Source organism: Amphibalanus amphitrite, unplaced genomic scaffold (genome assembly GCF_019059575.1).
Source record: "Amphibalanus amphitrite isolate SeventyFive unplaced genomic scaffold, NRLGWU_Aamphi_draft 001074F_arrow, whole genome shotgun sequence".
NCBI classification, from domain to species: Eukaryota; Metazoa; Arthropoda; class Thecostraca; order Balanomorpha; family Balanidae; genus Amphibalanus; species Amphibalanus amphitrite.
The window spans coordinates 189,166-206,437 of NW_024882568.1; the positions used below are offsets into that span (position 1 = coordinate 189,166).

The window sequence follows — 17,272 nt, forward strand, 5'->3', positions numbered from 1 at the left end:
TCTGAACCCCACTTGTTCGGGGGGGATGAGTCGGCGCTCTTCGGCCAGAAACTCCAGCCGGGGGAGTAGCATCCGCTCGGCGAGTTTCCCTACACAACTGGTGAGGGCAATTGGCCGGTAACTTGACAGGAGCCTCTTATCCTTCGATGCTTTCGGTATCGGTACCACGGTTGCCGAGCGCCACTCTTGGGGGACCGCTCCTGTCTTCCATGACTGGTTGATGAGGTGGAGCAGTGCGCTCCGGGCCACCGGACCAAGGTGCCGCAGCATTTCAGGTGTGATGCCATCGGGGCCGGGGGACTTGCGCAGTTGTGTCTTCTGGATGGCTTGAGCGAGTTCCTCTTCAGTGAAGGCCGAGCAGCACCCGGTGCGGTCGTTCTGACACTCGGAGCATGTGTGTCGGTCTATCCGGTTCAGCCGCTCCCGCGCCGCTCGGTCTATCTTGGGACTCCTCACTTGCCTCGAGACAGTGGCATATTGATGTGCAAAGGCGTTCGCCTTTGCCTCGGCGGAGACGAGAAGTCGGTCACCGGCCTTCATCGCTTCGCCGTCCCGGTGTTCGTCATCTCCTCCTCCCTCCCACTTCTTGAGCATTCGGGAGACTCGACCGACGCTGGACGGGCGGTTCAGTTCAGTGGTGACGAATTCTCGGAAGGACTCTCGAGAGACTCGTGCCTCCACCTCTGCTGCACGCTTCTTGGCATTGATCCAGCGCGTCTTGGATGAGGGATCTTCGGCTGTCACAGCCCGTCTCGCCGCTTGTCGCTCCTCTGCCGCTCTCAACACATCCGGATGCAGGGCCCATGGCTTTGCGTCTCGGCGAGCACCTCGGGGGATGTGTCTCTTCCCGGCTTCCTGGAGTGCGTCGTCACCACCCGTCACCTTCCGGATGGACGTGGGCCCCCTCCGGGCCGGCGCCGCGGCGGCGGAAAGAGAGCGCGCGGCCGCCCTGCACCTCGCGTCCCTGCCGCAGTGCGCCGTCTGGCTGTGGACGGACGGGTCCGCGGCGGGCGGAGTCTCGAGGGGCGGAGCTGGGGCCGTGCTGGTCTGGCCGGATGAAGAGACCGAGGAGTTGCGGGTCCCGGCCGGACAGCTATGTTCCAGTTACCGCGCAGAGATGGTGGCGCTGGTGACCGGCCTGGAGACCCTAACCCAAAGAGACAGAGACCAGGACCTGCCTATCGTGGTCTGCACGGATAGCCTCTCAGCAGTGGCGACCCTGCGCAACGGCCCGGCCGCCCAGACCTCCCCGCTGGGGGTAGCGGCTTGGAGAGCCATGTTCGCCCTCTCGGATAATGGCCGGAAGATCCACGTCCAGTGGGTCCCCTCGCACTGTGGTGTGGAGGGTAATGAGCGAGCCGACAGAGTGGCCCGAGAGGCCGCGGAACTACCACAAGACAGCGTGCCTGCAGACATCAGGACAATCACCCGAGCGGTGGCTAGGGCCGCCCGCGACGACACGGTCCGGGCCTGGCCCCCCGGCTGGTTCCGGTCGCTGATGGGGGGCCGATTCCCCCCACCGGTGGCGGGGCTGGACCGGGAGCGCGCGGTGGACGTCCACCAGCTGCGAGCCGGGCACTGGTCGGGCTCCAGGGCCTACCTGCACAGGATCGGGGCCGTTCCCTCTGTGGGATGTGAGGGCTGCCGCGACGAGGGCTGTGTGGCGGCCCGCTGCCCCCTGTGCAATGAGGAGCCTGACACGCCGGCACACGTGCTGCTGAGATGTCCGGCGCTGATGCGACTGAGACATTCCACCCTGGGTCACATCCATCCCAGGCTGGAGGAGGTCCGGGAGACCTCAGTGGTGGCGGCCCTGGCGGCCGCCGCCAGACGCTTCCAGAGCCGCCTGGCTATGCTCCCGTGAGGAGCAGAGGGAGAAACAACAACAACAACAACAACATTCCTCACCATGAGTTTGGAGAGGTCGCTGACGAAGTTGGCGTACTGCAGCTTCCCCTCGTCGATGAGGTGTTTCTGCAGCATCGCGTTGATGCCCTTGGCGTCCAGCAGAGGACCCACCTGGCGCAGACTCGACTTGCACGCCTAGTGGAGGCCAGAAGGGGTCACAGAGTGAGAAGGTGGCCACAGAGTTCAATGAAGTTATAAGACCCTGACGGGTTAGCATATGGTCAGACAGGGGTTATCTGTCAAAAGAGGTCACAGGATCCGACGATATCGCATTGTGCTACGGCGGGACTCTTGGGGCTAAATTGGATTAGACAAAGTTCCACAAGGTCTCTCCGGGTCCCATCGGTCAACGTTGAGTAACAGAATCACAACATTTTACAGCCATTTTTAACAGCACTGCGTTTCTATCGCCCGATCACGGTCCCGCGTCCCCATAACTCCTGCCCTGTCCCGACCCTTCCCTGCTCCTTCCCTGCTTCCCCGCCCCCCCCCCTTTCACCCTGACCCCGATGTTCTCACCAGCACGACGCTGGGCTCGGGGTCGTTGAGGTGGATCAGCAGCGAGACCAGGTTGTTGTGCGCCTGCTCCATGTACTGGTCGTGCAGGCCGCCCTGGCAGAACGCCGAGCACGCGCCAAACAGGCCCAGCGAGGTCGAGCGCAGCGCCACAGACTCCTGCGGCGGGCAGAGGAAACAGAATGTCAGCAACGCAAAGAGGCGGCTGGAGGGGGGGGGGGGGGCTCCAAACGAGGGAGGAAGGCATTTCCGCCCTCCCTTCAGGAGGGGAGGAAATGCTCAAGTTCTGAGAGATGAAGTTGAATTGATTTCGCTTATGCACGTAAACACGACAGAGGCCATTCAGGTGAAAAGCTGTATTTTTCGTCGTTTCTTGGGCAACCGCTTATACCGGTAAATGTGATCCAGCTATCAAAGTCGACGAGACAACCATCAAAGGCACACAGTATATTATCCAGTTTCTCTCACATTACCCCCCCCCCCCCACACTCCCACACACACACACACAGTACTCACGCTCTCGAAGTAGACTCGTATCCGTATGGTGATTGGTATGAGCGTGTGCTGAACCTGCTCGCTAGAGACGACCTTCAGCACGCCGGACAGGGCGGTCATGGCCTGCAGAGGGATACCGTCACCCGCCTCCTCGCGGTCATCCAGTCCGCCGAGCAGTGCAGACATCACCGGCTGGGCGAACTGGCCGATCTAGGGAGAGGACAGGGGGAACAGTCAGCAGGGCCAACATCACCGGCTGGGCGAACTGGCCGATCTAGGGGAAACGGGGGTATAGAGTCAGCAGGGCAGACATCACCGGCTGGGCGAACTGGCCGATCTATAGGGAGACAATGGGAGACAAGGGGTTAACAGAGCCGACATCACCGGCTGGGCGAACTGGCCGATCTGGGGAGAAAACGGGGGAATAGAGTTAGCAGCGCTGACATCACCGTCTGGGCGAACTGGCCGATCTAGGGGGAGAATATGGGTTAGACTGACATGAAAAGACAGACATAACAAAAGAAACGGGGGGGGGGTAGCACTTAGCAGAGCCGACATCACCGGCTGGGCGAACTGGCCGATCTAGGGGAGAATATGGGGGAGATAAGTTAGCAGGGTAGACATCACAGGATGGGCGTACTGGCCGATCTAGGGAGGGGACAGGGGGAACAGGGGGTTAGTAGCGCGGACATCACCGGCTGGGCGAACTGGCCGATCTATAGGGAGACAGTGGGAAGACAAGGGGTTAGAGAGGGCAGACATTACCGGCTGAGCGATTTGTCCGACCTATGGCAAGGAGCATGAGGCCAGTGGGTATCAGGAAGAGCGTCACAAGTGTTTAGAAAGAAAGGCGACAGGATGCTTGAGCGAATGCGGAAACGTGGAACCGATAAATTATGTCACAATCTTTTGTGTGCTTTAAATTATTATGTAATAATCCCGAAAAAACAACAATTTGAAGACACTTGCATAATTTCCGTAAGCATGCTAACTGCTAACTTACCAAGTGTGTGTAGTCGACACCGAATCCCTGAAAAAGAATGATATATCAGTCACTCCAAGATCCCAGCGGGCGGAGAGCTATGCTACGCTTATACGAGAAATAAGCAAATATGTATCATCCATGGAAAAATGTTTCAAGGAATTATAACTATACGCAAGAACCGAGATAATTATTCTTCTAGCGGTCTAAGAAGCGACTGAAACGTATGATGTGACAACACTCATACCCGGGTGGTCGAGGTGGCTGATGTGAGATATAATACGTCACTCCCCCTCCCCCGATGATCCAGGTGAGTGACGTGTAATATATGACGTCACTTACCCCCGGATGATCCAGGTGACTGATGTGGCCCAGTCCGAGCAGACAGAGCCGCCGCACCACGGGTGACGAGTCGATCAGACGGGACGACAGGCTGGTCAGCACGGTCTCAATCAGAGACAAGTTACCCGCGCACCGGTGGTGCACCAGCTGACGGTAGACGCACAGGGGTCAGGTGACGATGTAAGGTCACAGGGGTCAGCCCACGGGGTCAGTCACAATCAGGGTACAAGGTCAGGTCACATGTTCACTCCTGGTCACAGTGTCGCGTTACAGCGCAAGACCTATCCTGTCGCCACGGTCAAACTAAGACAGCTTATCATAACAGCACTCTTCCTACACCACACGACGACCATTGTCCCTACCGTTCGACTCACCTCTCCGTAGAAGGCCACAGCCGCGATCCGCTGTGCCTCGTACATGCTGGATAGGTCGGGTGCCAGGCACTTCACCATGGGCGCCATCAGGTGTGCACTGTGGGTCACCAGAGCGCTGCAAGAGGGATGGGGAAGGGTAAATGTCAGCAGCTCCAGACGCCTATGACGTGAAGGCAAATAGGGCAGGAGCAAAGGACAGTTGAGGCCATCACACTACGAATAATATAATAAACTCCATTTGTACAATAAAAAAAAGTTGTTTCCAATAGTCGAGTTTCCATAACATGGATTCAATACAAATAAAATTATCGACATATAAAATATGCAAACGACATGTGTCGGATCATTGAACTAATTCACTGTACTTATTCAGTAACTGCGTGGCTTGACAATTACATCACAAAAATGACAGTTACTTGCCTCATAAGACGCTCATAAGCAGTGCGTCTTACCTGGACAAGTCGATGACAAAGTCCGAGTAGCGGTTGAGATCTTCGTGTGGCTGTTCGCAGTGTGACGTCAGCACCTCTGCGAGCTCCGTGAGCTTCACACAGCGGAGGAACGAGAGCAGAGCCTCACTGGCGATCCTGGTGAACCAAAAACGAAATACGGTTAGTGCATGGTCGTCAACGGCCACAATTTTGGGCTGGGAGATAAACAGTGGAAAGGAACAGTGAATCCGTTGGACGACAAATGACATCCAAAAACGATATCTATTGTTTCATGCTGAAGAAATGCGTTCACTAACGAGTGAATGAACATGATCCAATTAACAAGTTACCGAGTACCGACCAAATAAATCAAGGAAGACAGCTCGCAGCCGCGAACTTCAATCCCGACAAATATCTTGAACCGTTCAATGAAACACACCAAACCGACCCTACATTAAGCTCCGCTCTCCCCTTGAGAGCAGCATTCTCCTTGTCCCCAGTCTCCCTGTCACTCTGTTCCTGCCCCTGCCACTCATATCTCAATACCTGAACGGACTGAGTTTGTAGCCGCTGCGGTTGGGCACGAAAGAGTGCGCCTTATCAGACCTCACACTTCCTCAAATCTCCATACCTGAACGGACTGAGTTTGTACGCGCTGCGGTTGGGCACGAACGAGTGCCACTAATCAGTCCCCACACTTCCTCAAATCTCCATACCTGAACGGACTGAGTTTGTACGCGCTGCGGTTGGGCACGAACGAGTCCCCCTAATCAGTCCCCACACTTCCTCAAATCTCCATACCTGAACGGACTGAGTTTGTAGGCGCTGCGATTCGGCACGAATGAGTGCCCATAAATCAGTCTCCACACTTCCTCAAATCTCCATACCTGAGACTGAGTTTGAAGGCGCTACGATTCGGCACGAACGAGTGCACCTAATCAGTCTCCACACTTCCTCAAATCTCCGTACCTGAACGGGCTGAGTTTGTAGGCGCTGCGGTTGGGCACGAACGAGTGGGCCGGCTGGTTCTTGTTGATGGCGCCGGAGACCGGAGGGAAGACGCCCACGTAGGCGGCCTGGGCGAGCAGCAGCCGAGAGAGCAGCTGCGGCACGTCCGGGCCGCACGCGTCCGCCAGCTCCGGCAGACTAAACAGCTCCGTCATCGCGCTGATGGCCTGGCGGAGGGTAAATGGGGTGGTCAGAGGGGTAACGGGAGGGTGAGAGGGGGTAAGGAGAGGGTCATAACTGAACAGCTCCGTCATCACGCTGATGGCCTGGAGGGGGTAAAGGGAGGTGGTTAGAGGGGGTAGCGGAAAGGTCAGAAAGGGTAAGGAGAGGGTTATAACTGAACAGCTCTGTCATCACGCTGATGGCCTGGAGGGGGGGGGGGGTAAGTGGGGTGGTTAGAGAGGGTAGCGGGAGGGTTAGAGCTGAAAAGTTACGCTACGTAACTTGACTGTGGGGGGATAAGGCCAGGGGAGTAAATGGTCAGGGGTATGAATCACCGGTCAGGCGCAATGGTCAGGGGTAAAGTTCCCATATCTTTTTGAATTGGTCCGAAAGATAAATGATATAGAATGAAACAGATGTAAGAAGTTGGGGCTGGTAAGGCTGGGACTGGTAAGGATTTGTCTGAACGTCGACAAAAAGTAAGGATTACGTTGGAAACAAAACGGAATTATTAACTTACCAGGGTCAATATCAATCTGCCAAGATCAGGTCAAGTCATGTCAGGTCGAGTTAAATCAGGTAAGGTGAGGTCAGGTCAGGTCAAGCCGGGTCAGGTTAAGTCGGGTCAGGTCAAGTCAGGCCAAGTCGGTGGGACAAGTCAGGGGATTAGTCAGACAGCTCCAAAACCCGCGTGGTGTCGAAGCAGCATTCACATAATCATCACTAACACGATCCATTACCCCCAATCATCAGGTCCTCGACCCCGATCGAACACAGGTCACCGTTCAGTCGCGCGCCCTGTCGGCGCAGCCCCAAGTTCAGCTTCATTCAGTCACCGCCAGATGTCCCTAGCTGTACCATTTGGACTCCACGTTCTTTGGACCGGGCGCGGCGGGTCCCCAGGGACCGTCAAATCTCCAGCCGTTTGGCGTCGGCACTTGTCGCGCCTGTGTTTATGTTTCGCGGTAGATTCAGTGCTGGACGAGCGAGAAGTGTATACAGTGTGGCGGTGACTGGCTTTACTTGGTAACGGCACGGTTCAGCAACATGGGACAGGCAGAGTGCGTTGTTTCAATTTTTAGACGTCCGTGTGATGCAGCGAAGATCATTTATCAAGGCAGATTTTGAAGAAAAAATATCCATAATACACCTATCCATGCTTCTATCCTCAGGAAACTGAAATCCTTCTCCTCCACGCAACAACCCCCTTCCGGGTTGGACAGGCAACTTTATCTCATGCGGGCTGCTCCCTTGGAGCGGCACCGCAGCTCCCGAGGGAGCGCACCCCGTAGCCGGGTGCAGTGAGCGCCTTGGGGCTGGGTGGCCTGTCCTCTGGACGGGCTCAGCCCCGGCGACTCACTAGGGTGCCTGCCCAGACCAATGTCTCCTCCTAAATCCTATCATCCTTCCGGCTCTGCAATGGTCTTGTCGACCGAAAGGGCCTAACCCAACAAAACAAACAAATAGAATAATATGCCCGAGCTCCGAAAATTATCAGCTTTATCATCATTTTGAACACAAAGTAAAATACAAATCGTGTATTATCACTCCCTCTTCTGAAACATTTACATATAATATCAGATCTTATCGAGCATGCCTTATGCCTGAAACAGACTCTTTCCGCAGTCAGGAAATCGCATGCGAGAGCCTATTCAAATGCATGGAAGCACGCTCGCATCAATCGCACGCACCTCCCGGATGCGATTGATGCGGGAAAATTATATAATGCATTTGAATAGGCTCTCGCATGCGATTTCCTGAACGCGGAAAGAGTCTGTTTCAGCCTTAAGTGACAAGCACTGAATGCCCAAGGCGGCTATCCATGCGCCGCTTACAGGCCAAACACCGAAAAAGGCTTGCCGAAAGTCACAGCCGACCTGATCCAAACCAGTTGTCATATGAAGAGCCCAGCCACGTCACAGCCTGTCGAGCGACAATGCGCACAGGCACTTTACACCCCTACAAACAACCGTGCCCAGCCCAGTACAAGCACTTCCAGGAGGTCCGGCGAACGATGGTAACCATTCACCATTCACAATCATTTCACTGCTAAACTATCTTTGTCTATATTGCACTTCACGTCTAAACAACATGCTATTTTGATAATATTTTGAGAATCTTGACACTTTTCGCTTTGCCATTTCCCTCACGATGGCTCCATTGTATAGCTCCTCATTCACAGCTGCACACATAAAACATGCTACAAAGACCCATAAACGCAACTCAACTCCTCGCCCAATCCGGTTCCTTACTTCTCCCTGTCCAAACTCACTTCCCTATCCCCACATTTACTTCCCGGTCATAGGCTTCTGTTCCATCCCCCGCCCGACCCGACCCGATCCCTGAAATGCGCCCCCTCTCCCGCTCCCCCCCCCCCCCGCCCAGCCATAGACATGACGAATGACCACATTTGAGACGACGCGTGGCGGAGCGTCGCCTGATGTTAACCGCTCCTAAAGAAGTCCGATGGCGCTCGGTGCGGCAGGTCGGAATGTTTCCGGATTTCGAGGCGTCAGCGGATGTCTTCGATGTACTGTTATTTTCCCAGCTGGCGTGTCCGGCGCAGGCGGCGTCTGATACGTCTTCCACTGTGGTAGTGGCTGCAGCTGTCTACTGCCTGTCTGCCGATGTATTATGCTGACTGCCGACGCCCGCCGGTCACACTACGCGCCTGCCAGCCGCGCTAGGTGCGCCGGCCGGAGACGGAGCGGTTCCTGCGATGCTGCGGTCGGGCCTCCGGCTGGTCGCCGCCCACCAGACGGCCGAACCAGGACGAACTCCTGCGCCGCATCGAGTCGCCGTCACCGGCCGCGTCCGACGCGCCTGAGCGGCCCGCCAGCTCCGCCACGCGCGCCGGCAGCGGCGGACGGCCCGACGGCATCCGCCGGCGAGCTGGCCGCTCCGTCAGACAGCGCTTCCTCTCCGGCAGTGACGCCGGGAGGGGCGGCGGCGGCATCGCTGTCGGCGGCGCGCCCACCGGCGTCAGCGGACGAGAGGAGTTGGCCGGGGTCGGCGGCCGAGAGAGCACCGAGGGAGGTGTGGGTGACGCCTCGTCGTCAGCGAAGAGCTCTCCGTGCGGCAGCCAGCCGGCGGCCTCCTGGAGCGCCCGCTCCAACTCCATGTCGGAGAGGTCGGAGTCCGAGTCGAGGCCGGCGCCCGGCTCGGCAGTCTCGGTCTCCATCTGCGCCACCATATCCTCCACTGTGAGCTGGGCCGACTTCTCCGCGGCCACATCGAGCAGCTCACGCAGCCTCCACGTGGCCTCCGTGTGCAGTGAGTGTCGTCGCAGCACAGCGCGGCGGAACACACGGCCATACGCCCAGCGCCAGCCGCCGCCGAGCCGTGTGGGCGCCACCAGCCAGAGCAGCACGGCCGTGCGGCTGAGTCGGAGCGCGGCCGGCGCGTCCACCCACAGCGGACCCGGTACGGCCAGCAGCGCGTGCAGGCACCAGTAGGTGAGCCAGCGGCGCGCCGGCTGCCGGCTGGGCGCCGCCAGGGCGGCCACCGTGCGGCACGCCGGGTAGACGACAGTGGCCAGCAGCAGGGCGAGCGGCGCGCCGCAGACCAGCAGGGCCACCACCATCAGCGGCAGCCAGAGCGCCGGGTGCAGCAGCTGCGCGCAGCAGGGACAGCGTGCCAGAGAGCGGCCACCACCAGCGCCAGACCCAGAGCCAGACCCAGACCCACCACCGGCCCGGCGGGACACAGACACCCACAACCAGGCAAACAGGACACACAGACAGGCGCGCAATAGACGCGAAATAATGTTAGAAAGAAACAGAGAATAGAGAATGTTGAAGAGATTAAATAACTTTCATCGATGGTATTTTTTCATTGATATAAGAATAATTCAGGCAAACATAAAGCAAAGACGTCATGCAAGCGACAGAGCAAGGTACGTACAAAAACATTCATGCATTATGTATTGTACAATGTACATCTAGGGAGGTAGGAAAAAAAGAAAAAAACTTGATTTGCAGTTACTCGCTTCTAAGTAACCCCCGCGATCAACCTTTGCTTGGTGTTAGTTCTCTAAAATATCTCTTCATCGATATCAATAATAGTCTGTTCATGCCGATTGTTTCATTTCGGTCGGAGAATAACAAGCTCAAATATCGGGAAATTAGTTTTCCATTTTCATTTTGTTCATTCCTTTCATGGCAATATCAAGTTTAGAATTCAGAACTTGAGCACAAACGAGACGTGAAGTACCAACTTGTAAAAACCCATCTTCTTTGGTAAAGCTCACGCAGCATCCTCCATAAATCACATCAATCGAACTAAAATGAAGTTCAACCCAGTACTCAATATCAACCGTTTACAAAAAAAAATCTCTGAAGATAAGAAGCTCTCTTAGTCCCCACCACCACCAACCATTCACCACCACCACCACCATCATTCCTCGCTCCATCACCAGACCGACCAAGACCACCCCCCCTCCCCTGCCAACGCGCCCCTCACTTACACAGAGCGGTTGCAGCATGGCGATACGGACGGGCTGTTCACGGCCGGGATCCCGCTGCTCCTCATAGGGCGCAGACGAGCTGACCAGCTCCATAAACTGCTGCAGGATGTTACTCGAGAGCCGGGAGTCGCGGCCGATCACACGCCAGCAGTCGGTCACGTGACTGGCGGGCGCACAGGGGACGGTGTCACTTGACTAAGGGAATACGGTCACGTGACTGACGAACACAATGAGTGACGACCTGCGGCAGCTGCGCTGACTTGTCGCTAACCTGTTGGGCACCCACGAGTTCAGCCACGTGACTGAACGGGAAGACGGTAGCGGTCAGCACGGATGGCTTACAGTCGTTTTTATAATGGGCGTTGACATGATAGAATACGTGCAAGCTATTCGGTGGAAGACAAAGCGTCAACAATTAATTTTACATCTAAGTATATTAATGAGAGAAAATGCGAAGTCCTCCGAGCCTTTTGTTCTTCCTCACGCACTCGGCACTGTCATAACATAACAAAAGCGCAGCCCTCCAGGCACTCACTAGTCGTAGGACAGGGGATAGGCGAGGGGCGCCTGTGGATTACAGTGAGCTGCAGTGCACAACACAACAGATCCTGCCCCTTTCTTTGTCCCCCGCACTCACTCGTCATAGGGCAGCTGATGGGAGGGAGCAACGCCAATGCATCAAGATACAGCGGGTCCAGTCCCTCCCCAGCACTCACTCGTCATAAGGCAACGGGTAGGCGAGCAGGGCCTGCGTCACGGCCACGATGTGATGAGATGAGAGCGTCTGAACGGCATTTAGTACCTCCTGGCGCGTCTCTGGGTGCGTTATCTCGGATAGTTTGGTGTGTAGACCGCCTGAAACACAGCGGAGAAAGCAGTGTAAATGGGAGGAGACACGATTACAAGTTCGGCTGTGGCTGCCAACGTGTGTGATCGCGTATACTGAATCATTGCATTTAAACTTCCGAGGACCATAAGATGTTCGGAAACAACAACAAGTAGGTACTATGTAGTTGATATCCTTGCAATGAGACATTTGATAACAAGGCATCAGGAGTCCCTAACTCTGAATGCTCTCATCCAAGACCAATTGACGATAATGCGTTCACCATCAACACTGATTAACATCCTTTCCAGCCTGCACATTCCACGTCGACTCCACCCTCCCCTCATAACTCACGGAGCACCTCCGGCACGTGTTCGTAGAACTCTGCGCCGCGCATGCGCAGTAGGACGGTGACGGTGACGGCTCCGCCGAGCGAGCTGGTCGGGTGGACGTCCAACAGACCCGGCAGCAGGGTCTCGAAGAACGAGCGGATCTGCGTCGAGCTGACCCGCTCACTCAGAATCTGTCCAGAGAGTCGAAGATGTCAGAGAAGTCCGCAGGAGGAATGAGGAGATAGGGTTACGAAGGAGGTACCTGAAGAAGGAGAGATGTCGAAACAGGGTCAAAATGCCGGGCTGCGTAGTTCAATGGTTATAGTACCGAAACACTTTTGAGCTGGTAATAGCACATTAAAAGGAAATAAGATAAAATTGTTAAGTGTTAACTATTGCGTAGGTTTCGGACATCTTTCGAAAAATGGCTGTTTTGGACATTTTTGGACGGACAGTCGACAGTGGACTCTGCACGGACATTGGACATACCTACATTTTCTGAAACTGACGCCACTAACCGGCACCGACTAGCGTCGTCAATATGAGTCCTTAACTGTTTCACATTACGAACATACGAGTTTTACTGAAGAACGCATTGAACAAGCTTCAAATTCTGAAGGAGGCGACATTCTGAAGGAGGCGACACGGGCTTCACAACAAATAAAATTACTAGAGATTTCACCGACAAATGTGGGAATGACCGTTCAATTTGCGGCATACACCCGGACACCCGCTCTCCAGAAAGTACACAATACGGCAACATTAACACAATACGGCAACAAAACACAATACAGCAACAAAAACAAACGCCCCACGGAAGACCATATGATCATCGACCAAAACCGACGGGCAGCGCAGGCAGCCAAACGTCACTGATTACACACGATGACAAACAGTGAGTGCCTGGCCACCCGCCCACTGCCATTCCCATTCGCGGTCAGGCGCTGCTGTAGCCATCAAACACACAGCAGGCCCGTGTTGACACTACGACCAACTTCCCAAACATTGGCGATCGCAGGCAGCGGTACCGCGGGATGACATGTAGCACTTCCTCGCCCACAATGCACCGACCATCCGTAGCAAACTACCCGAGCAAAGAGAACCTTTGAGGCTCGTGTTTGCGGGCGTTTGGGACGTCAAATGTCACCCATTAACTGAGGCAAAAGACTAGTAGAGTCCCCTGAAAAAGACAGAGCGCGGACGTCCGAGGGGTTAGGAGGACGCGGTCGATGGGAGGTGGTATAAATGAGCCCAGACAGCTGATGTCGGTATGAGTAAAGGCTGAGGGCCCTCCACAGCTGGTGAGTGAAGCAGCCAATCATGGCTCTTGTTCGGTAACGAAGAGTTTGTCCTAGACGGTGTTGAAAATTCATTCAGGATCGTTGTGAAAAGAAAAGGCAGAGAAGCTGATCTGAGGCACACAGGCAGTCGAAGGATCTCTTCGTCACCATACCAGACAAGACGGACCGATTTTCCAGCTCAGAACTGCCCAGCAATCGAGCACCCAGCGCATTGATCGACAGACACCAGCGATGCTACAACAGGTCAGCCCCGAGTTCCCGCCCCACCCTGTGTACGTTCCCTCTATGATCTCCGGGCCGCGGGACAGTCCCCCGGTCAGCGGCCGCCGCTCCGGTGCCAAGCAGGGGATGGTGGGCGCGGCGCCGTGCCGCGAGCCCTGGTCGGCGCGGGTCATCGTCTGGCTGCTGCGCGCCACCGGTCACAGCAGCGGCCGCGGCCTGCTCCCCACCGCCTACGCACTCCTGCTGTACGCGCCGCTCACCTACGCGTCGCTGGCACTCGCGCTGAAGGACCTGCAATCGGGTCTGCGCGAACTGAACACCACCGGCGCCTTCTTCACCACCGCCTTCGACACGTCCTTCTTCGGGGTGATGGACGTGGTCACCTGGCTGCCCATCACGTGTACATTCCTGTTCGGCCGGCGCCACTACCCGGCACTGCTCGCCGAGGCGCGGCGCACCTTCGACGCTGTGGACGTCCGCCGGCGCGCGACCACCTGCGCCAACATGCGCCGCTTCACTCACCGACTGCTCGCGTTTACAGTCGCCGTGGCCGGGTTTGTGCTGGTCAACCACCTCCTACACCTGGGCATCCGTCGACAGTGTCAGGAGGGCGCCGACGCCTGCGCCGGGGCCGTGTTCTACGCTCTGCTGCAGATGCTGCTCGACATCTGCGTGTTCTTCATTCCGGTGAAGCTGAGCCTGGCGGTGGCACTGATCAGCTGCGGCGCCACGGCGCTCAACGACGAGGTGCGCGCCCTGGTCGAGGAGGGCTCCGTCTGCCGGCGGCGGCTGACTCTCCTCCGGCGCCGCCACGACGCGCTCAGCACTGCCTCCCGGCGGCTCATGGACGGCATGCGCATGGAGCTGGTGTCCTCCATGTTCTACGGCATCCTCTCCAAGATATACACCTACCTCCTGCTGGTTCTCACTGTGCGCTCACAGCAGGCCCACCACCACCTGACGTCCTTCGTCCTCAGCATGTACCGCGCCACATTCAGCCTAACCATGCCCTGTGAGTCGGCTCAGCGCCTCCTCGACCGCTCGGCCCAGCTGCGGGACGACCTGCTGCGGCTGCACTCGGACGACGTAGCCACCAACCAGGAGCTCCTTCTGCTGCTGGAGGCCACGCGCCGCGACCTGGACGGGATCGGCGACCTGGCGTTCTACCGACTGCAGCGACCCACCATGGTGGCCATCAGCTCCACCATCGTCACCTACATCATCGTGCTGATGCAGTTCCTGCTGACTGAGGACGGCGCGGCGGCCACACCCACGCCAGCCACCGTCACCGTCGGTCAGTGAGACACACAAAGGAGTGTCGGGTTGAGTGTAGCCTGTGCTAGACTCAACCATTCGGCAGGGCGACGAGAAGTCCACGGGCAAGACAGGATGGCACTCTGCGCTGGCGGCACGGACAGTGAAGTCGCGTGACCCTGACAGAGAACTCTGGGCGACCCTTACAGGAAAGTATGAAAAGCCTGGCTAGACAATATATTGGCAGTGAAGTGAGAGCTGGGGCATGGTAAGGGGATTAAAGGGACGGATAGAGGACAAGCCTGGTGGCTAAGATGGGGAGAATCCAACCCTTTGTATTCCGTGTCTGTGGCTGCGGCCAGGCCGGAAGTTGAGGCTGCAGCTATGGGAGTGAGGGGCTCCGGATAGGAGATTCCGAAAGTCAGTATAAGGGAGTCAGGGACTCCTGATAAGGGAGTTGAGAGCTTGAGGCCCCGGACAAACTGGGAGTTATGGGTTCCGGACCGTGAATAGGCAACCAGAGACGCGGTTGCCTAAACGCGAATGGCGTCTTAGTCTGTCATAGAGCTCGTTCTACCGTGAAATAGTGCGGACCCTTTGGTGAAGCTTGTTTGCGTCCATTGTGGATCAAGACAACTCGTAGATGCCCTCAGCAGATTGCATACTCTTAGTGACAAATGGCGGAATGATACTGCCCCTATTTAATTCTGTTGATGTGGTAAATGGTGGGATACGAATATGTTCCGTGTAGTTAATAAGTATGTGCATCTTATGCATCGAGACTAAAAGTGTTATCATAATAGCATTCGAAGATGTGCTCGGAGCTTGCAAAGGGCCTCTATCTATACCAGACCTAAGTATATCAGTCATGGAAGTCGTCATAGCGATAGACCTCGGTGGAAGTCTATGTCCATCTATGCATTCGTATATCATGTAACTATATGTGTAAGTTCATGGGGAGTATCAAGCTGGAAATAAAAGCTAACTCCTTGAAAGTGGAAGAACTATTCAGCCCTCCGACAGGATTCGTTTTGGCTTACTAGTAAACACTCAACAACAACCAATAAGTAAGCGCAGCGACACAAGACATAACGTCGGAATCTTGACCACGACGCCTCGAAAAAGGCACTCGAAATAAGTAGTAAATTATTAGATGGTGAGAAGTATGCCAAACACAACAAATTTTCGCTGCGATATAAACAAGTTTGTTCAATGCTCATTGCTCACCCTCAATACACATTTGTTTCTCACCATCGGCGACACCCCCTATCCCTAACCTTCAAACGCATACCACGCCAACAAACAACATGCTGTCAAATCCCTATCATCGCTGTTCCACACCCCTCCCCAGAAGCCACCCTCACCTGGGAGAGTGTGGCCATGTCTTCCTTGATGTTGGCCTCCTCGGCGTTCAGTATCTTCTCTCGCAGCTCTGCCATAGCCTCCATGTCCCACTGACTGCCCTCGTACAGCGAGAGGATCCTGCAGACGGGGAAACGGAGTGGCAGACTGTTACGGATAATTATATGTATATTATATACGGCATAGAATCAGCGAGAGGATCCTGGGATTCCTTATGGGAAAATGGAGTGGTAGACTGTTACGGAGAGTTATATACACGGCATAGAATCAGCGAGAGGATCCTGACGGGAAAATTGAGCGGTACACTGTCACGGAGAGTCGTACATACATACGACATTGAATCAGCGAGAGGATCCTGACTGGAAAACGGAGTCGTAGACTGTCACCGTAGGTATTACATAGCTGGAGACGGGTGATTGCGTGAGAGGCAGCACAGCCAGACGGACAAACGCCCCACATGACATGGCTGAGCACGAGGTGTGGGATACGTGGCAGAGGAATAAATGAGCAAAGATTTAAAAAAAAAATCATACAGACTTGACATCAACATGTGCTGTTTGCCCTTTGCTCACTTTATGTCACACAAAACTTTGCGCCGAAAGCTGTACTTTTTCCAAACATACAACTTTAAACATCATTCTAAATCAATAAGTAATACTTCACTGAACATACACGGCAGTCTACCTAGTGACCCACGACCCCGACGACTTATGACCAACTAAGGTGACTCGGACCCGACTTAGGCGGCTCTCAGCTCATCAAAATCCACGGCGACTTACTTGAGCACGGTGTGCACGGCGTCGAAGGCGATGGGCCGTATGGTGAGCTCGGGGTCGACGCAGCGCGGGACGAGAGTGGCGAGCAGCTGTCCACCCACGCAGAAACTCACCGGGCCCAACTGGGGACGCAGGGGAACGAGGGTAAGTAGGGGACGTGCGATTTAGCTGACATTACGGGCAGGCCCGGAAAGGTGGGTTGCCACAGACAAGGTAAGACAACCGCGGTGGCAGCGAGGGCTAGGCGAAACGTCAGAAGTAAGACATATAGTGAATGACACCTCATTATCATAATACCGGCTCAGACTAAACTAACCATACTAGCCTAAATATCCCGGCGTTACACACCTAACTTCTCATAAATGAGAGATTGGTGTGCAATAGAGATGCACCAAATTTGCAATTTCATTACCCGCCCCGCCACGCAGCTACCCCTTGCCCAACCACAACTACCCGCAAGCTGATTTTGGCTGAGCCGAACCCGCAAAAAAAACGCAATTTTAAAAACCTGCCTTT

At 55.5% G+C, this 17,272-nt stretch overlaps 1 protein-coding gene across 10 annotated transcripts in view; it reads right to left on the minus strand.

The window, feature by feature from the left end:
- LOC122369802 (maestro heat-like repeat-containing protein family member 1) overlaps window positions 1–17,272 on the minus strand; it is a 48,977-nt gene that overhangs the window by 3,777 nt on the left and 27,928 nt on the right. For 7 of the 10 annotated variants that reach the window (XM_043344814.1, XM_043344810.1, XM_043344812.1 and 4 more), the window contains 13 exons: window positions 16,760–16,878; window positions 15,983–16,100; window positions 11,864–12,032; window positions 11,400–11,538; window positions 10,684–10,846; window positions 6,018–6,223; window positions 5,070–5,204; window positions 4,618–4,732; window positions 4,244–4,390; window positions 3,923–3,949; window positions 2,941–3,129; window positions 2,428–2,583; window positions 1,909–2,043 (listed from right to left, as the gene is read on the minus strand). In XM_043344814.1, coding sequence (XP_043200749.1) covers window positions 1,909–2,043; window positions 2,428–2,583; window positions 2,941–3,129; window positions 3,923–3,949; window positions 4,244–4,390; window positions 4,618–4,732; window positions 5,070–5,204; window positions 6,018–6,223; window positions 10,684–10,846; window positions 11,400–11,538; window positions 11,864–12,032; window positions 15,983–16,100; window positions 16,760–16,878 — 1,818 coding nt within the window. Of the gene's footprint in view, window positions 1–1,908; window positions 2,044–2,427; window positions 2,584–2,940; window positions 3,130–3,524; window positions 3,636–3,922; window positions 3,950–4,243; window positions 4,391–4,617; window positions 4,733–5,069; window positions 5,205–6,017; window positions 6,224–8,616; window positions 9,832–10,683; window positions 10,847–11,399; window positions 11,539–11,863; window positions 12,033–15,982; window positions 16,101–16,759; window positions 16,879–17,272 lie in introns of those variants that run through there. The other 3 variants (XM_043344818.1, XM_043344816.1, XM_043344819.1) reach the window with 3 other exon arrangements.